The 18,025-nt window shown below is 36.7% G+C and overlaps 1 protein-coding gene across 7 annotated transcripts in view; it reads left to right on the top strand.

Moving 5' to 3' along the window:
* The window catches only part of STAU2 (staufen double-stranded RNA binding protein 2), a 333,041-nt gene that overhangs the window by 264,381 nt on the left and 50,635 nt on the right, over nt 1-18,025 (top strand). For 2 of the 7 annotated variants that reach the window (XM_021942423.2, XM_021942431.2), the window contains one exon: nt 3,512-4,224. The exons of 2 other annotated variants lie outside the window; for them this stretch is intronic. In XM_021942423.2, the coding sequence (XP_021798115.2) occupies nt 3,512-3,922 (411 nt within the window). In that variant the 3' untranslated portion in view covers nt 3,923-4,224. Of the gene's footprint in view, nt 1-3,511; nt 4,226-18,025 lie in introns of those variants that run through there. 3 more of the 7 variants (XM_021942430.2, XM_021942428.2, XM_021942426.2) reach the window with 2 other exon arrangements.

Raw genomic sequence — 18,025 nt, 5'->3', positions numbered from 1 at the left:
AGTTTACATTCATGGTGTTTATTTCCAGGCATTAATGCTAATAGACAGTTTTACTGCAGAGGATTTGAGATCAGCCTTGCCTGTAAAATATACTATACCATGAATTTCTTTTCAGAATACTTTATTTAACCATTCATACTTTGAATATGTAAGAACTTTTATGACTTTAAAGCAGAAGTGTATGTTTCTTATGAAGCTCTAATTTTTGTGATTTTTGTGCCAGTTTAAGATACGTTTAAATCTCCAGACGAACTATTTGTTAATTTTGCATGGCATTATTTATCAATTCTTTCAGAAATTTCCTACTTTAGAAGGAAAAACATTGAGCTTCCAGGGAAATAATTTAACAGGATAGAGTAATGTAGAATTCTTGAGGTAAGGAACTGAGGACCAGCAAAATCTGATGGTAAAGATAAGGCACAGCAATTTCTACATATCATATTGAATTGTTTGAATAGAGCTGTACTCCTCAGAGCTGGAATCTTTTATTCCTTATAAGTAAAGGCCATGTATCTTTGATTGCAGAGTTAAAACATGAGAACTGCTAGGTTTTCTCAACATGAATTGAGCTAAGTCTCTTTTAATGTTTATTCAGGTTTTAAAAGACTTAAGTGTAGTTTTATAAGTTCATTAGCTTGCCTCATTCTTTGAGATGCATTTCACCTTCATATTATCAAATTTCATTACATGCAAAGAATTATCAGATCAACCCATTATACAGCCTAGCAGCATGAAGTCTTTTTCCATCTACAGGGAGAATATTGTGTAAATCAGGCTCTCGGGTTTCAGTGGGAGGCAGAGGGTTGCGCGGTGTCCATTTGTCAAGTTGATGGCACCGCAGTGAGGTTACATTAGCTTGTCTTTGAACAGAAGTGAAATCTTATGCGAAGCTCCCCTTGCTGTCATTTACACTAACATCCATCCTCTTAAACCAAGGCCTCTGAGAAAAACAAAGTGATGGCACAATATAATCAGTCACTCAAGTTGTCTGTCATCTGTTTTCTTAAGGAAATGACTTTTAAGTTACTGCAGCAGAGAACTGTAGCAAATTAACAAAGGTTGTAGTAGTAAAAGTAGGTGGAATTTTTTTAAACTGCAGATGTCTTTCTGAGAAGATTTTATATGCAGAATGCCAAAAAGGATTTCCCCCCCTCTCTTTCATAATGAATCTCATGAAAAGTATTACTTCCTGAACAATAGACCTACTGCTGTTAACAACTGGAGTCTTTCTTGCTTAATGTGAGTACATGTTAATGCTCCTAAGAAACTTTTTGCAGAACTGAGTCTATAAAACTCTCAGCCTCAGTAGGTCCTCTGACAATTAGCTCACCACCTTTGAATTCAGAGCTATCTGAATTTCAGTTATGTAACGGCAAATCTTGCATATAGTAGTAAGCTGCTTTAGAGCAAATGGTACTTTAAGTATAAATGATTGGAACTTCATTACTTAATATTACACATAGACAATTCCTTTAAAACCCTAACTGCATTGCCAATGATGGTCAATCTAAGTCTGGTGATCAAATTTACAGGTTTTATTTCCCTAAGCCTGTTTTATGGGCTGAAACACTCAGGTCATTTGCACCCTGTCTCATTCATCATGAAGTAGTTAAACTCAGATTGTTAAACCAGGAGAGATTAGCTGACAGACAACGGTACATTAGATTAAGACCTCCATCAGTTGTACTTAACTATTTATTCATCCCATTTGTGTGTCATTTATAGCAAACTATGTTTTTTTAATGGAATTTAAAAGAAGCAGGAAGAGCATTTTTAAATGAGGGAAAATAAGCTTATTGCCTTATAGTCTCTTTTCAGTAATGCAATTAATATTTTTTCATTGTCATTTGCTCTCTCAGTAACTAATATTGAAGGCCTCTTGAAAAGGAAATAATGGATCGTTGTGCTTGCATATAAAGGAAGTCACCATTTTGTTTGCTTTGTAGACATTTTTCTTTAGTTACATTGTTGTTCGTTTTTAAACATTAATAAATTTGGGAAAAAAAATCCTTCTGCTGAAAGTACTGCTAACAGCAGCACATCCAATCTTTTCTTTAAAACTATTCTAGAAAATCCCTTAAGAATTGATAGAAAAAAAAATGGACCCAGACTTTTTAGTATGTGGGAAAGACAAAGTTAGGTTATTCAGAAAAGAAATAAACGAGTACTTATTTTAATTAGAGTGAAATGTATTTTACAAAACGCCACTGTCGTTCATTCCTCTGCCCCGCAATGAGCTATGAAGCATTGTATTATAAAGAAGCTTTGTTGTTTTCTTCTCTTTTGAAACTTACGAGAACATTTGGAATTGGTGAACTTCTGAGGACCCAGGAGATCAATCTTGATTAGTTTATTTTCCTTAGCGACGATTTTGATAAAGCCAGGTATAGCTTTTTTTTTTTTTTTTTTTTTTTTTTTTAAAGGATTCCTTATTTCCTCTGTTGAGGGATGAAATATTGTTAAAAGCAACTCATAAACGAAACAGTGAAAAACAGTTTAAGTAACTGAATCTTTCATTGTCAATGAGGAGACCTCAGATTTAAAAGACCGATCTTTAATTGCCCTTTTCCTCATATTTCTTCCCAGGGTAACCTCAAGGTGATTTTTAAAGTTATAGCTTAATTGGGTGGTCATTTTGCCTTTGCTTTGGAGCGATTTATTACAGCTTTATTTCCTTTACTACAGCTTTATTTCCTTGAACCAGCAAGACATAAATGCTGAGATCTGTCTGATCAAAAGCTATTTTATGGTGAATTTGTTCTTCTAAATAGAAAACTTGAACCCATTTTTATATTTGAACATTCACAACTGGAATATAAACATAGTGTTAAAAGCACTGTAAAAATTCAGAAAATAATATATTGTTTTCTGATTTTAGTCTTTTCATTTTATTTGGAATTTGAAATTATGTTTAAAAGTTAAGGTAATTTAAAAATTCCTACTTTGTAAAAGAGTACAATTATATTACCCCTTTGTGTTTTCAAGAGACAAAAAGTATTTATGGTAAATTTTTTATTCATTCACACATATATTCCCTAACATTTATTGAGTGCAAACTGTATGCCACTAAACAAACTGATTGGCCTAACTTAAATATTTGAGCCACACAAAATGTTTTTTGCTCATGATAAATGGATTTTTTTCCCAAAGAATATATGTAAGAAAATTTGTATTTCCGAATCACTGATTCTTCCAAATATTTTATCTCAATCAGCTAACATAGGTTGTGATATCCTAATTTTTATATTATAGTTTGTACCTAATGAAAATTTATTTTTGGTTTTTGGAATTTAACCTCTCCTTTCTTGGATCCCAAATTTTGGTTTTCTTTTGTGGTATGAGTGGTTAATCTGTATTAAGTTAATTTGTCCTGGGATTATTTGAACCATTGTTACACATTGATAATAATGCCACAATATTGCCTTGTACAGATATATGTAAAGCTCTTAAGATGTGCCAAGATGCCTTATGTGGGCTATTTATAAGAAAAGTGTTCCTTTTCAAATTGCAGAGTGCAGCAGGATCAGGCAAGACTTGGACATTAAACAAACAAACCAGAAGATCTCCTATCACCCTCTTTATCAAATGGAAGGGCACTTCTGTGTGTTTATGTGAGAAAGGAGAAAGAAGTAAATTCTTCATCCATAATCATTGCAATGTTTGGGAGCCTCCTCTATTATTACAGAAAATTCACAAGTCACCTTTTCACTTTCTTATTAATGTCCAATGGCTATTAGAGGTTTTCAGTGGGAGAGAAAGACCAAGTTCCCTCTCTTCCATACCAGTCAAGATACACATTTGCCAACCTCCACTCCTACCACCCACCAGAATTAATGACAGGCACCGAGTTCCAGAGTCCTTCCTAGAGGTAATTCTGGAGAATCCTTTCAAAAGAAGTTCTTTGCATCATTTTCCTAACTGACCCACAGATAGCACCGGCAGTCTGATAGACAAGAGTGTTCTTAGGCCATGATTTCATGAAAATGCTTTCGTGCTTGGATGATGTCACACGAGCTTATTGCCTTTACCACTTCCAGCCGTCTCAAGAGTTCAATGGCCAGTGAGAAAGGGAAATTTTGAAATATTAGATATAGCTTTCTGTTGCCATTATAAAAAGATTTGTTTGTATTTCCAGCTTGAAATAACCCTGTTAAAAACAGATATGAGGTGGGACACAGTGGCTCGTGCCTGTAATGCCAGTGCCTTGGGAGGCTGAGGTAGGTGGATCACTTGAGCCCCAGAGTTCACAACAACCTGGGCAATATAGCAAGACTATCTCCACAAAAAAAAAAATCATCCAGGTGTGGTGGCACACGCCTGTAGTCCCAGCTGCAGTGAGCCATAATATGCCACTGCACTCCAGTCTGGGTGACAGAGAAACACCCTGTCTCAAAAAAAAAAAAGGAAATATATATATTTATTTATATATTTATGTATATATAATGGATTTTTTCAGGAAACAGAGAAAGGATTTTCCAAAATTAGCTGTCATGTTTGATAAAGTAGCTGTTCTACTTTTTATACTAATAGCTAGTTGATAATATGCAAACCCAGTCTCAAATACAAGTTTGTGACATCATCTTCTTGCATAAAAAATTTGTTAATGTTTCTCTAGTTATATGACATTTTGAGTAACCTGGGAAGGAAGTAATGTGAAGGAAAGAGACTCTGCTGGATCATTCAATTGTTCATTTATTTGAAATAAATTACACAGGAACTTATTTTCACTAAGAGATATACTAATAGCAAAATTAAAGTTTTTATATTTACCTTTAATGAATCTATTTAGTTACTTGTTCATTTACTTATTTATTCAACAGAAGGTGGAGTGTTTACTAATGGCAGGCCCTGGGATTCAGTAATGAGAAAACATGACTCTTGTGTTCACTGAGTTTACACAATCAATAAGAGGAAGGGTATTCTATTATGTACTTAATTGGCATAGTTACAGGTTAGTTACTTATAGAAAGAGGTCTGGCCTCTATGTTTTTCCCTGTGTCTAGACTCCTTAAGAGAAGAAGCCAAGACCCTGAAGAGTATACTGTCAGCCTCTTCCTGTACTGGCACCCCACACAGTCCTTGGCTTTGGCCAAATTACCTAATTTTCCTTGGGCTTTCCTGACTATTTCATTCTGCCTCTCCTTGTTTTGGACAGCTTTCTCCCTACTTTTGCCTGTCATAGTTTTTTTGTGTGTGTGTTTGTGTGTGTGTGTTTGTTTATTTTTTTATTTTTTTTGAGATAGGGTCCCATTCTGTTGTCCAGGCTGGAGTGCAGTGGCACTATTATAGCTCCCTATAGCCTCAAACTCCTGCTCTCAAGCAGTCCTCCTGCCTCAGCCTCCCGAGTAACTGGGACTATAGGCTTGTGCTCACGCCCGGCTAATATTTTTATTTTTTGTAGATGAGGGTCTTGCTGTGTTGCTCAGGCTGGCCACAAGCAATCCACTCACCTGGACCTTCCAAAGTGCTGGGATTACAGACCTGAGCTACCAAGCTTGCTATTATATTGGTTCCTGAAATCCCATTGCAGTGGCCACCTTTATCCAGAAGCATGTATTTTAATTCTCTAGCAGGTTCAGATCTCTCCCTTCCCTGGTCCTACTTGTACTTCGCACTTTTCTCACGAGGCTACTTGGTAATTGGATTGTGAACTTCCCGGGGACAGAGCACCAACTTTTACATTCACAGAATTGTGCCTGTCCTAGAAAGAATCAATGCTTATGTGTTATATGAATAATAATTTTAGAACAAATAATTTAGCTACTCTGGAAGCTGAGGTGGTAGGAGGATCGCTTGATCCCAGGAGTTCAAGGATGCAGTGAGCTATGATTGCGCCACTGCACTCCAGCCTGGGTGACAGAGCGAGATTCTGTCTCAAAAAAAAAAAAAAAAAAAAGTGAGGATGTAATTCTCAGGGTAACAAAGCAACATTTTAAACAGTACCTGTAATACCAGTTGCTGGGGTTGAGGAATGCATCATAGAATCCAAACAACCGGGGCTGTTCTGGGTTTTTTGCGTGTGAAATTAGAATGTGTCTACCTGAATTTGGTCTTGGAAGAAGGATCAAGTGTAATTATGATGTAAAATTATCAACTAATTAATAAGGTATGGAAAAGGTAAATACTTTAAAGTGACTTCTCTTCTGTCATGGCCCCAGTTGTCAATCCTTATTTTATTAGAGAAACCTCCGTAAGTAATTTGAACTAACCTCTAGTGTGCCCACGTCTGAGTTTGTGATTGCCATGGAGTGCTGAGTGATTGATTTATCAGGGTCTTACAGTGAGCTAGTAGCAGAACTGGGAATCACAGGCTGGTCATTTCTTCTAGTGAAAAGCAGGAACCATAAACAGGAAAATGGGACCCTTTTATATAACTTGGGTATTGGTAAGCAAGACTGATATCCACCTTACGAACTAAGATATTTTTGCTGTACTTTTAAATATACTTTTATTGTAAGAGATGAATCTGATAGAACATTATTTAACCCTCACTATATTGTAAATCGTGTCATAGAAAGCCATTCATTAGCCAGGTTCTACTCTGCAAGATTTCCAGGGCTTCATTTCTATTCCAGAAAGAATGTTTTAAAGACTAAGAATTTCCAAATCCACCAAGCTGACCTCTATTCCATTATGTAGTCACTTGCAATAGAAATAATATATTCAGAAGTAACCTTTGTCTTTTAACATTTCAAGGGATGTTATGTTAACTTGAACTAGATTCCAATGCTCTGTAGCAATTCTAGAAGCAGCCTCAGAACAATGTCTTCTTCCATACTGCCATACTCATAAATATCAAATTTTTTACATTGGTTTTATATCATATCATTATGTTGGCTTTTAAAATCTTACCACTTATTAGCAATATCCAAAGGGACCTACTGATAGGAACATAGGGACTTGATGACCTCATAGTCATTGTCATCCCTGTGTTTGTATGAAATGTAGCTTTTTAAATTGTTGTTGACACTAAAAGTGAATGCTAATCGCATCTTAATGTGAGACTAACTCTGGATATGACTATATTTTTCTTTGCCTCATGAAAATGCTCCCTTCCTGATGCTGTGGCTGAAACAAAATTCTTAGCATTTAAAAGAAAAGAACTAGCAAGAGCAGTGACTCTGTAAACACCACTTCAGTCAAAGTCTGATACCAAATATAGCACTATGTTAAGATGCATGTAGGCATGGCCTCAGCAAGTCCCACACAGTTAATCTCCAAGTCCTGCATATCAATCACACCTCCTTCACATACCTGGCCTGGAGCCTTAATGGAATTCCTGCTCATTATTTCAGTGATAGCTTACTTCCTTTGTTTTTCCTATTGGCTTCTCGTTGTGCCAACTTTTTCAAGGAGCATTTTCTTACCTAAGCAACATTGTAATGTTGTAATATATGCTGACAGTTCATTTATAAAGTCCTTCTTGTTCCAAATGTTTCTATGTAGAGTTACTGAAATTTAATCATCAGAAGAGATTGAATTCTCTCTAGATCATGCAGCTTTGCTTAAATGTTAAGGTAATAGTACATTACTGAAATATAAGATTTCAAAGGTTTAAAAATTCAATATCAAGACAATTCATTAAGCTTTGAACTGATCACCTTTGAAATCATAGATAAGAGCTATATAAATGGTCACATATAAATCACATATTTTAAGGGAAGTTAATTTAAAATTACAGCAAACCAAGTCAATGATTGCTCACGACTGCCTAGACAATTTGTGAGGTTCCCCCCCATGATTTCTTTAAGTTCTTGTGGACATGCTTTTTGGTTTTATTTTACAGCTTCTTTTCTCCTTAACGTTATGTTGTTAAAATTCCTTCAGTCCAAGTGATTCTTTTTAATCTTTTATCAGCATGTTGAAAGCACTTTTTCTGTAACTCCATTTTTATGCTACTAGACACCAGAGGAAAAAGTCCAACAACTCCATCCTCCAGAGTCGGCTATAGGCTAGCACATTCTTTGCTCACCACTGATGACTCTGTGTATGGGGCTTTTAAAAAATTTCTTGTGTAAGGTGCAAAGCAAATATTAAATATTATTTTTGGTTCTGATACAAGGAAATTATAAGAGATATGGGAGCTCTGTTTACCATTCTTTGTAGAGAAAACCACCAATTAAGTCATCTCGGTTGGTTAAATAGCATCCATACTTTAACACCTGAACCTTGGTATAAGTGCACAGTAGCTGGTCCTAATTTCTCAACATGATCCTGCAAATGAAGGTGTGAAGTCCTATTTTTGAGTGTTTTCAATCAATTAACAAACTATAAATATAATCCCCAGTTATTGCTACATGTTAAAATATCTATGTTACAATTAATAATTCTTAATTTCTAACTGTGAAAATAAATTTCTTAATAGTATATATAGCTTGTAACCCAAATAAAAGACTTCTGTTAAAAATAAATATATTTTAACGCAAATAAGTGGTCTATGTGAAATGCAGGGCAGAATACTGAGATCACTTTTGTTACTGTCTCCTAAAAGAGCTTCTTTGGCATAGACTGCGCATATGAGCTTGTGTGTTTGCAAGTAGTCAGTTTGCAAAGTGCCAAGGCAAAGGATTTCTTCTCCTTCCTTTGGATTCCTTTCATACCTAGAGATACCTGAAAATAAACCAATTTGTTCATATGTGCAAATGTCTATTAAATTTTTCAACTAAAAAAAAGAGTTTTTTTTTTTAAGATCATAAATCTTTCTGTTTTCTTTATTCTTTATTTTTTTTGAAGTTGTAGCCAGTAGTTATGGTGGCCCCGTGGGAATTCTTCAGGAGTTGGAGTCAGGGAGTTTATCTGCAAACTCACCAAGAGACTCCTGGCAATGTGACCACAGGCCAGTTGCTCTACCTGTCTATAACGAGGCATGTAACACCTACCCAGCAGGGTTAAAGTGGGGATTAGATGAGATAATAGGTGTGAAGCACCAAGTGTGGCCCCACACCTGGGAGGCGCTCAAACAGTATAAGCCAGCAGCAGCCAAAAGAATCTCTCCAGGTATAAAAGTGAATTCAAATAAAAGGAAAAAGGACACCACCTCTGGGATAGCATTCAAAAGACTATATACACACAGACTAACTTCACGGTAGGGAAACTGGACTCAGAAAATGGCCCACCTACTGCACTAGACCTCAAGGAAAACAAAAGCGCTGCCCTATAGAGTTGTTTTAAGAGGAGGGAATTTTTGAGTCATACTCAACTCTGATTCATCACCAAAACTCACTGGTTACATGTAGTGAAAATTCATTATAATGTTTCCACAAGCAGGATTTCCTGCCTTTAAGAATCACAGCTGAAAATTCAAAGCAACGAATATTTCCCCATATTTTTGAAATACAATTCTATTTAAAACATTTTAGTTATTTGCATAGTTGTTATTAGTATATAATTAACATACAACAATTTAGCCTTTGGTTGGAGCAACATTATATAAATGTGGGGTTGCAGAAAGCCCATTCTAGCTAGAGAATGCTTTAGTTTGGTTCACCCTCAAAAAAGGTGTTTTTTGGTTTTGGTTTTGGTTTTGGTTTTTTGTTTTTTGTTTTTTGGTTTTGTTTTTTTTTTTTTTTTTTTGCTTATTTTGATCCAAATACTTATTCTAGGATCAGAAGCTAGAAGGGACCCTAGCCAGTGGCTCTCAAACTTTGGCATGTATCAGAATTCCTAGGTGCAATGTGACTTCACAGAGAACCTGAGGCGGATGAGGCAGGCCCCTGCTGTCTCTTTTTACCCGTCCCTCCATCTATAATGGCAATATTGCGCTTTCCTTAGACTCTGGCTTTGCACTGGCTATGCAGGGTTCCAAAATTAAAACCCCAAGTGTTTTCTAGGTGGTAAAAATCTGTGTGGTGAAGTTATAAAGAAAAGTAAAGGAATGATTAATACAAAAAGCAAGACAGTGATTCCCACTCAGAGGGAGAGAGTGAAAGGCAATTGGACAGGAAGATTCTAAAGGCTTCCAAGGTACTGATAATGTTCTATTTCTTAACCTGGCAGGTGGGTACATGAATACTTGTGTGTGGTATGTGTGAGTTTGAAATAAACAGCATATATGTATTCTTTTATATGTATTGTACTTTTTATGACAAGAATTTTAAAACATTTACATTATTTAAATGATGTCAGAGCGAATGTGGCAGCAAGTATAGCACACTGTTAAGTTTAAGCTAGCTTGATTTGTTAGTATCACATTGAACTTCTTCCTTCTGTAAGTGTGTACTTTAGTATGCTTCATTCTTTGTTGGAAGTGACTGCTTCATTTTCTTCATGTGTAAGTCAGATTGCTCCGCCTCCCTTTACCATCCTACCCTTCTAGTTTGGTTCCCACAGATTTCGTGTTTATTGGATAGCAAAGGCTTCTTAAAAGAAGCAACCTGATTACATTTGAGTTTGCAATTACAATCTCTCATAGGCATTACCTGTGACCAGCTGCAAATGATTTTCAGTTATCTCTTGGATATAACCATCCCATGGCTATATATTAATTCGACATGTCCACTTTTGGGGGATTTTATGTCATCCATTGGACCCTCCTTTCTCCATGTGTTTTCTGCACGTTGTGTTTCCAAATGCTAATAGTCTCATGTTCACAGCAAAATCCCTCTTTGTGTTGTCATCAAACCTAGAACATCTTAATACGTCTGTACTTATCACACCTCTCTTGAAAGTTACTTATCTCTGTCTGTCATGAGGTTGCAAGCTTCTTGAGAGCAAAGCTCATGTCTTATTCCTTTATCTCTTCATTGCAAGCTCACATTTATTATACATTGGATAAATAGGGAATCTTGTATTTCAGGCAGAGAGAACAACATGAACAGAACCATAGAGGCCTAAGGAAGACATGTCCAGGGAACGGGACTATTCCAACATAGCCAGGGCATTGAGGATATTGGGGTGGAAAGGGTACTGGGATAGAAAACTGGAGAACTGGGTGGGGGTAGATTATGTTAGTCTGTGACTGCCACTGTTAGAAATCTGAACTCTATTCTGTAGACAGTGGTGAACAATGGAAGACTTAAGTAAGACATAAGATTTTGGTTCTGTGTTTTAGAAAACAAACTTTGCTAGCATCTATGTGTTAGACGACACCAAGGAGGGAGATTGGAGACAGGGAAACCAGTAGGAAGATGGGAGCAGTAGAAGGAAAGATGCATCCGACAGTATGGGATGCTTTTTTTGTTTGTTTTTCCTGAAGCCATTCATTTTAATATGTCTATGTTCCTGAAGATATTTTGAGAGATATAATGGATATGAAACTTGGGAAACTTTGGATTAGGATATTTTATTTCAAAATGCACAGTAGAGTCTTCTTTTTAGGTCTACACACACACACACACACACACACACATTGTATTTAAGTATATCTTTGTTGGAAGATATCCTGCTCAAATTTTTGATAGTTGTCATTAATTAAAAATTTGATAATTCTTAAGACTAGTTTTTTTAAGTACTTGTTTATTCATTTTTTTCTGCTGTATTATCATTTTTATTTTTATGTCAAACATTCATTTTCATACAGCCTAACATGTAGCACAAGTTTTAAAGCTTTCCCGCATTGTGTGAGAGAGGGGGAGAGAGAGAGAGAGAGAGAGAGAGTGTGTGTGTGTGTGTGTGTGTGTGTGTGTGTGTGTGTGTGTGTGTTAGTCAAAGGGGATATGGCAGAATAGGGAGAAAGCAGGAAGAGAGAAGGGATTTGAATGAACAGGTAGAGGAATCCCAGTCTCATGCCATGAAGGGAGGGTTCCTTGGGAAGGTTCTATTCTGGTCCTCAGTTTAACTTTCCGAGAAATGGTTTTATAAGTTGACCCAGAAATAATCAGTATCTAAAATTCAGACAAATTATTTTTAAAAATTAAGAAACAGTAGGGGAAATTCGAACACTGATGTTTGATGGTATTAAGGAATTATTAACTTTTTAAAGGGATGACAATGATGTAGTTTTATGAGTCCTTTTCTTTGGAGATTAATACTAACACATTTTGCCAATGAAATGATGTAGTGGTTAGAATTTGCTTTAAATTGATGCAGGGGTTGGGGGAGTGGGTGAAGGTATAGATGAAACAAGCTTGGCCATGAACTGATAATTGTTGACTCTGGAGCATGGGTTCATGGAGGTTTATTATACTTTTCTCTCTACAGTTTGATATGTAATACTTTTTTTAATAAGAAAGAAACAAGGTTCAGGCAACTGATTCAGCTACCCAAACTCATAGATATTTGATTAATAATTTAAAATATAGCCATCCATCAGTTTCAACTATCTATGTCTATCTAATCTATTTATCCGTCTACCCACCTGTCTATAGGCTTTGGCTTATTTCAGAAAAATATTTAAAGTGATTTTTTTACAATTCTTAATGATTTTTGGGGGGTGAAGGAATTGAGCAAACGGCTTAAAAATAGGATAGGTGAAATATGCAAAATGCATATATTGAGTTTCTGTATATTTACTAGAGATGCATCATGAATTTGCTCATTAACTTCTTGGCAGCCCTTGTAAAACAAAGAACATAAACCGTTTTCTGAATCAGAGCATCATTTTCTAACTCTAGCTATCAAGTGATTTGAAATATACTCATGTAAATAGTTTGCATTGCTGCATCTTGAGACCTAATGACAAGGTATAAAAAAGTGGAGGGGAAAAAAACTATTTTTAGAGCATCTACTATGCGTCAGGTATTATGCTAGATCAGACTTGTCCAACCTGCTGCCCATGGGCCACATGCAGCCCAGGACAGCTTTGAACACAGCCCAAAACAAATTCAACTTTCTTAAAACGTTTTGAGATTTTTTTTTTTAGTTCATCAGTTATCGTTAGTGTTAGTGTATTTTATGTGTGGCCCAAGATAACTCTTAATTCTTACAATGTGCCCCAGGGAAGCCAAAAGATTGGACAGCCCTGTATGTGCTCATATACTTTATCTTTAATCTTTACAACCCTTACCTGTTAATAATAATTCTTTGCATTTGCTTTAGAAGATGTCTTTATAAAAACTTGTCCCCAAATTGTGGGCACTTGCAAATCCCTTCTGTACTTACTGCATTTTCTTACTAAAAAAAAATATATATATATATATATGTATATTCCTAACATATTTCTAACATTAGTATCACACTTCAGTGCATCAGACAATAGACACTTGATCATGATTGGTTTGTAGAGTATAATGAATTTGTTTCTGTAAAGTTATCACAATTGTACTTATTCTCCATGTTTTCAACTTTTTATCCCAACATGTCCCAACCTAATAATCTTCTTCTGTCCCTAAAACTACTTTTGCTCTGGCATTCCTTGCTTGCCACAAAGAAGGGCAGCAAGACCCACCCAATTGCCTAACGCAGAAACCTAGACAGTCCAGGTTGCATTTTGGACAGCTTCCTCACCTAAATCTTGTCCTCCTCAGTGTATCCCTCCTGGTATCCCTCTGTAGAACTTCTGTCCATCTTTACTGGCCCTGCCCTCGGTTAGCATTGTCCTCTTTAGCCTGACTGTGGCAACTGTTCTTCCTGTACTCAGGCCTGCCACCCTCCAGTACTTTCTGCACAGCAGCCAAATGGATTTTCTGAAGCACAAGGCTGTTCATATCATTCCTCTGCTTAAATGCTTTCAAAGAAGTGACCTTCAAACTTTCTGGACTGTGACTCACCATAAAAAATAAATTTAACATCATGACCCAATACTCACATCAATATATATATATAAACAAGTTTTATGTTTTCTGTCCTTTCCTATCCTATTCTATTTTGATCTCTTTTGTTGAAAAAGTAGTGCTGGTTGGACCCCATGAAACTTATTTCAGAGCTAACTAATAGTTGAGATCCTACGGTGTGTAAAGCATGGCTTTTTAGAATTCTTGCTGTCCAAAGGATCAAAACCAACCTCTGTAACAAGCATGATGGGTCTGTCCGTGCTCTGCCACCTGCTCATCTCTGTAGCCCCAACTCTTCCCCTCCCCTCTGATGGCTCCACTCTCCTGAACCTCTTAATGTCCCTGAGTGGCACTACTCTCTTCCACTCCACCCCCACCTACCCGATTAATTCTTCCAGTTCTTCAATGTCACAGGAAGTGTTACCCTGCTGTTATTTATACAAAGCATTTATCATATACCAGCCACTATGCCAAACCCTTCACGTGGATTATCTCATTTGAGCTCCAGTTGCCAGAGTAGGTGCTTAGTAATACTTGTTGAATGAATTAACTTCACATTATGCCCCTGCAGTTGTTGTTTAGAACTGGGATGGTATACATGTAATATTCTCACTATGCTGACATTTCTATGGTACTTAGAAGCCACTTCTTAGTCTGGCTGCTCTCGCGAGCATTTGTCTCCATGTGTCCACTTGGCCTTTGGCCAGCAGGTTGTCTGTGGGTACAAATGCCATGAAAGATGTAACCATTTCCTCAGATTTGAGAGGAAAGTACAATCTACACCCACCAGTGATCTGAGAGCCTTAGGATGAGAATGCGGTAAGATACTAATGTCTGCTTCAATATTTTATGTTGTTAATTCATTTTCATCAAGGGTTGTTTTTAAAGCCTAGTTTAATCTTGCATTTCCTATTATTAGAAGCGTACTGAATCAGACCATAAATGTTATACAGCCATGATCAAGGAAACATATATTTTTAATCTGATAAGGGTCATAATACAAAGTCATAGTCCATTACCCATAATACAGAAAGTAAATCAGTTGAAAAATAATGAATTTCTTTTGTTCTATAGCAGGTGAGTTAGAGCAATCCAGATTCTTGGAAACAGAATGGACATGGGTAAATACAGTTTCAATTTCAGGTGACTATTACCATTTACAAATAGAAATGACCCACAGCAAGTAAATAGTCCTTGAAAGAGCATCGTAAGATAAAAATAATCCAAATGTTCTCGAGGCAAGAACTTCTATAATAACACCAGATTCATCTCAGCTAAATGTCCTCAGAGGTGTGTGGAAGGGCCTGATAAATTCTATTCTGGCTGGTCTGAGGTCGCTTGTGCTCCTCTGACAAGGTATGTTCTTGAATAAGAAAATAAAGGTGCCCATATAGCTCCCATTGGTAACAAGAATTTCCAATATAAGAGTATTCCATTTTTTTCAAGATACTGTTAACGTATTAATTTCTAAACTGGTGTTAGCTAATTTCTAAAAATCAGTAATTACTCAGAGCCACATAATTTATTGGCCCTGCTCTTTAGAAAATATGAATATCACAATGAAGTAAACATTTAGTGTCGTTACATTGTCAATTTTATATCATCTCTTTTAGTTGTTCATAATTCTGTGAATCAACAATAACATGGGAGCCAGAAAGCTAGAATGAAAAGTAAATTGGTTTAGCAGTTAGGGAACCTGAATTCTAGTCCATATTCTGCTTTGGAATATTTGCATGGCCATACACGCATATCATTTAACCTCTTTGGGTATCAGATTCCTGATCCACAAAATGAGGGAGTTAAAATCATAACATGATTGTTTCCAAAGGGACCTTCTAAATTAGTATTAAATGAGACCCTGCTCACATATCAGTAAGAAAATCCTTTGTTGACTTAAATAAATTCAATAGACCATTTTTATAGATTTCTTTCATACAGGAGATGTGAAATCTCTAAGGTTTTTAAGACATCTCAAAAATGGAACAAAATCCATATTACTAAAATAGCATCCACTGAATTTATAGATCTATTTACTGACTCCATGATTTACAGTAAGAGTAAAATACTCATTCATATGTTCCGGGCCTCAGCTGCAAAGCCTCGAAGCAAATCAAGCTTCTGTGCCTCAGCTGCATCCTGATCTGTGGGAACAGGAGGTTTGAGAACAGATGGCCTCAGAGCACACGTCAAAGCAAGCCTAACTGAATCCTGCCAACTTAGAAGGCTACTCCATTTTTTTAAAAAAACTTCTCACTGAAATACAATATACGGCAGAAAAGTGTACATCAGTGTACATTTAATGTATTTTCATAAACTGAACACACCTGTGTAATCGGTATCCTGCTCAGGAGACATGCTAGCCTCCCAGAAGCCCCCACCCATGATCCCCTTCCAGTCACACGCCCTCCCCAAAGGTCACCACTGTTCTATCTCCCAACAACATAATTTAGTGGTGTTTGTTTTTATACTTTGCATAAGTGAAATCTTACTGTAAATACTCTTCGGTGACTCAATATTGAATCTGTTTTCTGTTTCTTTCACTCAATATTGTATCTGTTTATAGTCACAGGTTATTCTTCTCATGCCTATATAATATTCAGTTATGTGACTCTCATAATTTATGTATCCTTTCTAGATTTTAGCTATGTTGAATAATATTGTGACATACACTGTTATTTTTATCTTTTGGTGAACATGTGTACCCAATTCTATTGAGGAGACTGGCCTGTTTTTTAAATGTTGCCTTTTCTGCTACTTTGGCATATAGGCTACTTGTCTGTTGGAAGATTAAACAAAAATTAGCTGTATAAATATCAGAAGGCAGGGATTAACTTAAATTCAAACCAGCCTACTTTTTTTTCTTCTCCCCCTAAAGACACACCCATTAGGATGAACAGAATACACCTCCTCTACCTGAGGAGTGATGGAACAAAGCCCGGAGACACCCAACCATGAACAATGCTCAGAGATAGAAAGTGGTGGGCTTTGGTTTTGCTTTTCTTTGTTAATAGAGCAGCAGATTGTGAGTAGAAAGTGTTGAAGGTCTTTCCATTCTTTAGGTAAGATAAAGTTTCAGGTGCACCGAGACTTTTTCTAGCGCTCTTTCCTTACATATCACAATAAGTCAACAGTAATTAGATCATGAAGTAACCCATCCCCCAAACTTGATCACTCAACTTTTATTTGCATTTTATAAGATGAAATATCCCTTTTATTACCCCAGAATATTCAGTTCCAATGCATGTTGGCAGACATTTCAAGAAGAAAATGCCTGCAGACTCCAGGGACTTGATAAAGGCCTAACCATTTTCAGATACTCCTCTTCCAGCTTCCCAGGTTTTGTGGTGTTTTTTTGTGTGTTTTTTTTTTGTTTTTGTTTTTAACCATTTAGACCACATACCACAGCAAATTATTAAAGGATTTGTAGTTCAAAAACCACTCTTGCAGACAATATTTCATTGGTTGGTCTTAGCAACTCCCTGAGGTGGGCAAAAAGGTTATGTGGATCACAGAGTGTATGAAAACATGACATTCTCATTTGCAAAGCGCCGCCCACTTGGAACTTATTCTTCTATGGATTATTTATTATTTTGTAGCTGGAAATTTCCAACCTTCTTCCATCTCCTTTTTTATCACAATGTTCCTCTTCACTCCTCCCGTTTTCTGCCTGACATCCTTGGCATGAGCGTGAGGTGGGTCTAAGTGTTCTAATACTCAAAGCACCTTCAGATCCGCCTTTTAATTTTATTTTTTAGCTAGTGAGCACTTAATCCTTGTGATGGTGCTATATTAGGAGGTGTTAGACTAGGCTGTGGCTTGTCATGTGGCATCACTGGCAAATCCAAGCCTCTGGCCGTTTCTCTGTCTTCCAGGCCAATGTTCAGATCACAAGACAACACTAAGCTGAGGGCTTCCTGGGGAAGAAGGTGCCAGTCAGTCCTCACACAGCCCTCTGGCTTCATCACATATCCATATATCTGAGGTCTGCAAAAATGCCCAGTGTGCACATTGCTTGGACTTGAGGCGTGTGGATTTTTGTCCCATATTCAGGCCATGTAACTAAGACCACATAAACTTGGATAGGATGATTCTTTTTCAAAACCGTATTGCACAGCCATTCTGCTATGGATATTCTATCATTCGATTTACCTATACATTTTTTCCACAGAAATATTGTTGGATCTGGGATACTCAAAGAGTCTTAGGCATATTTTCCCCAGTATACAGCTCTAAGTATTTCAGAAGTCACATATTCTCATTTAGACTGTACCATGCAGAACAGCACTGATGAAAGTCACCGCTGCCCATCTGAAGTTGCGTCAGCCTGAGTCTCAGGCTTTCTTACTGTCCTCATTGACTGCTCAGCCTGCCAGCAC

The sequence above is a fragment of the Papio anubis genome, chromosome 8, assembly GCF_008728515.1.
Source record: "Papio anubis isolate 15944 chromosome 8, Panubis1.0, whole genome shotgun sequence".
In the NCBI taxonomy this organism is placed as follows: domain Eukaryota; kingdom Metazoa; phylum Chordata; class Mammalia; order Primates; family Cercopithecidae; genus Papio; species Papio anubis.
The sequence above is the reverse complement of the archived record's forward strand: the minus strand, read 5'-3'. Positions and strand labels throughout refer to the sequence as shown.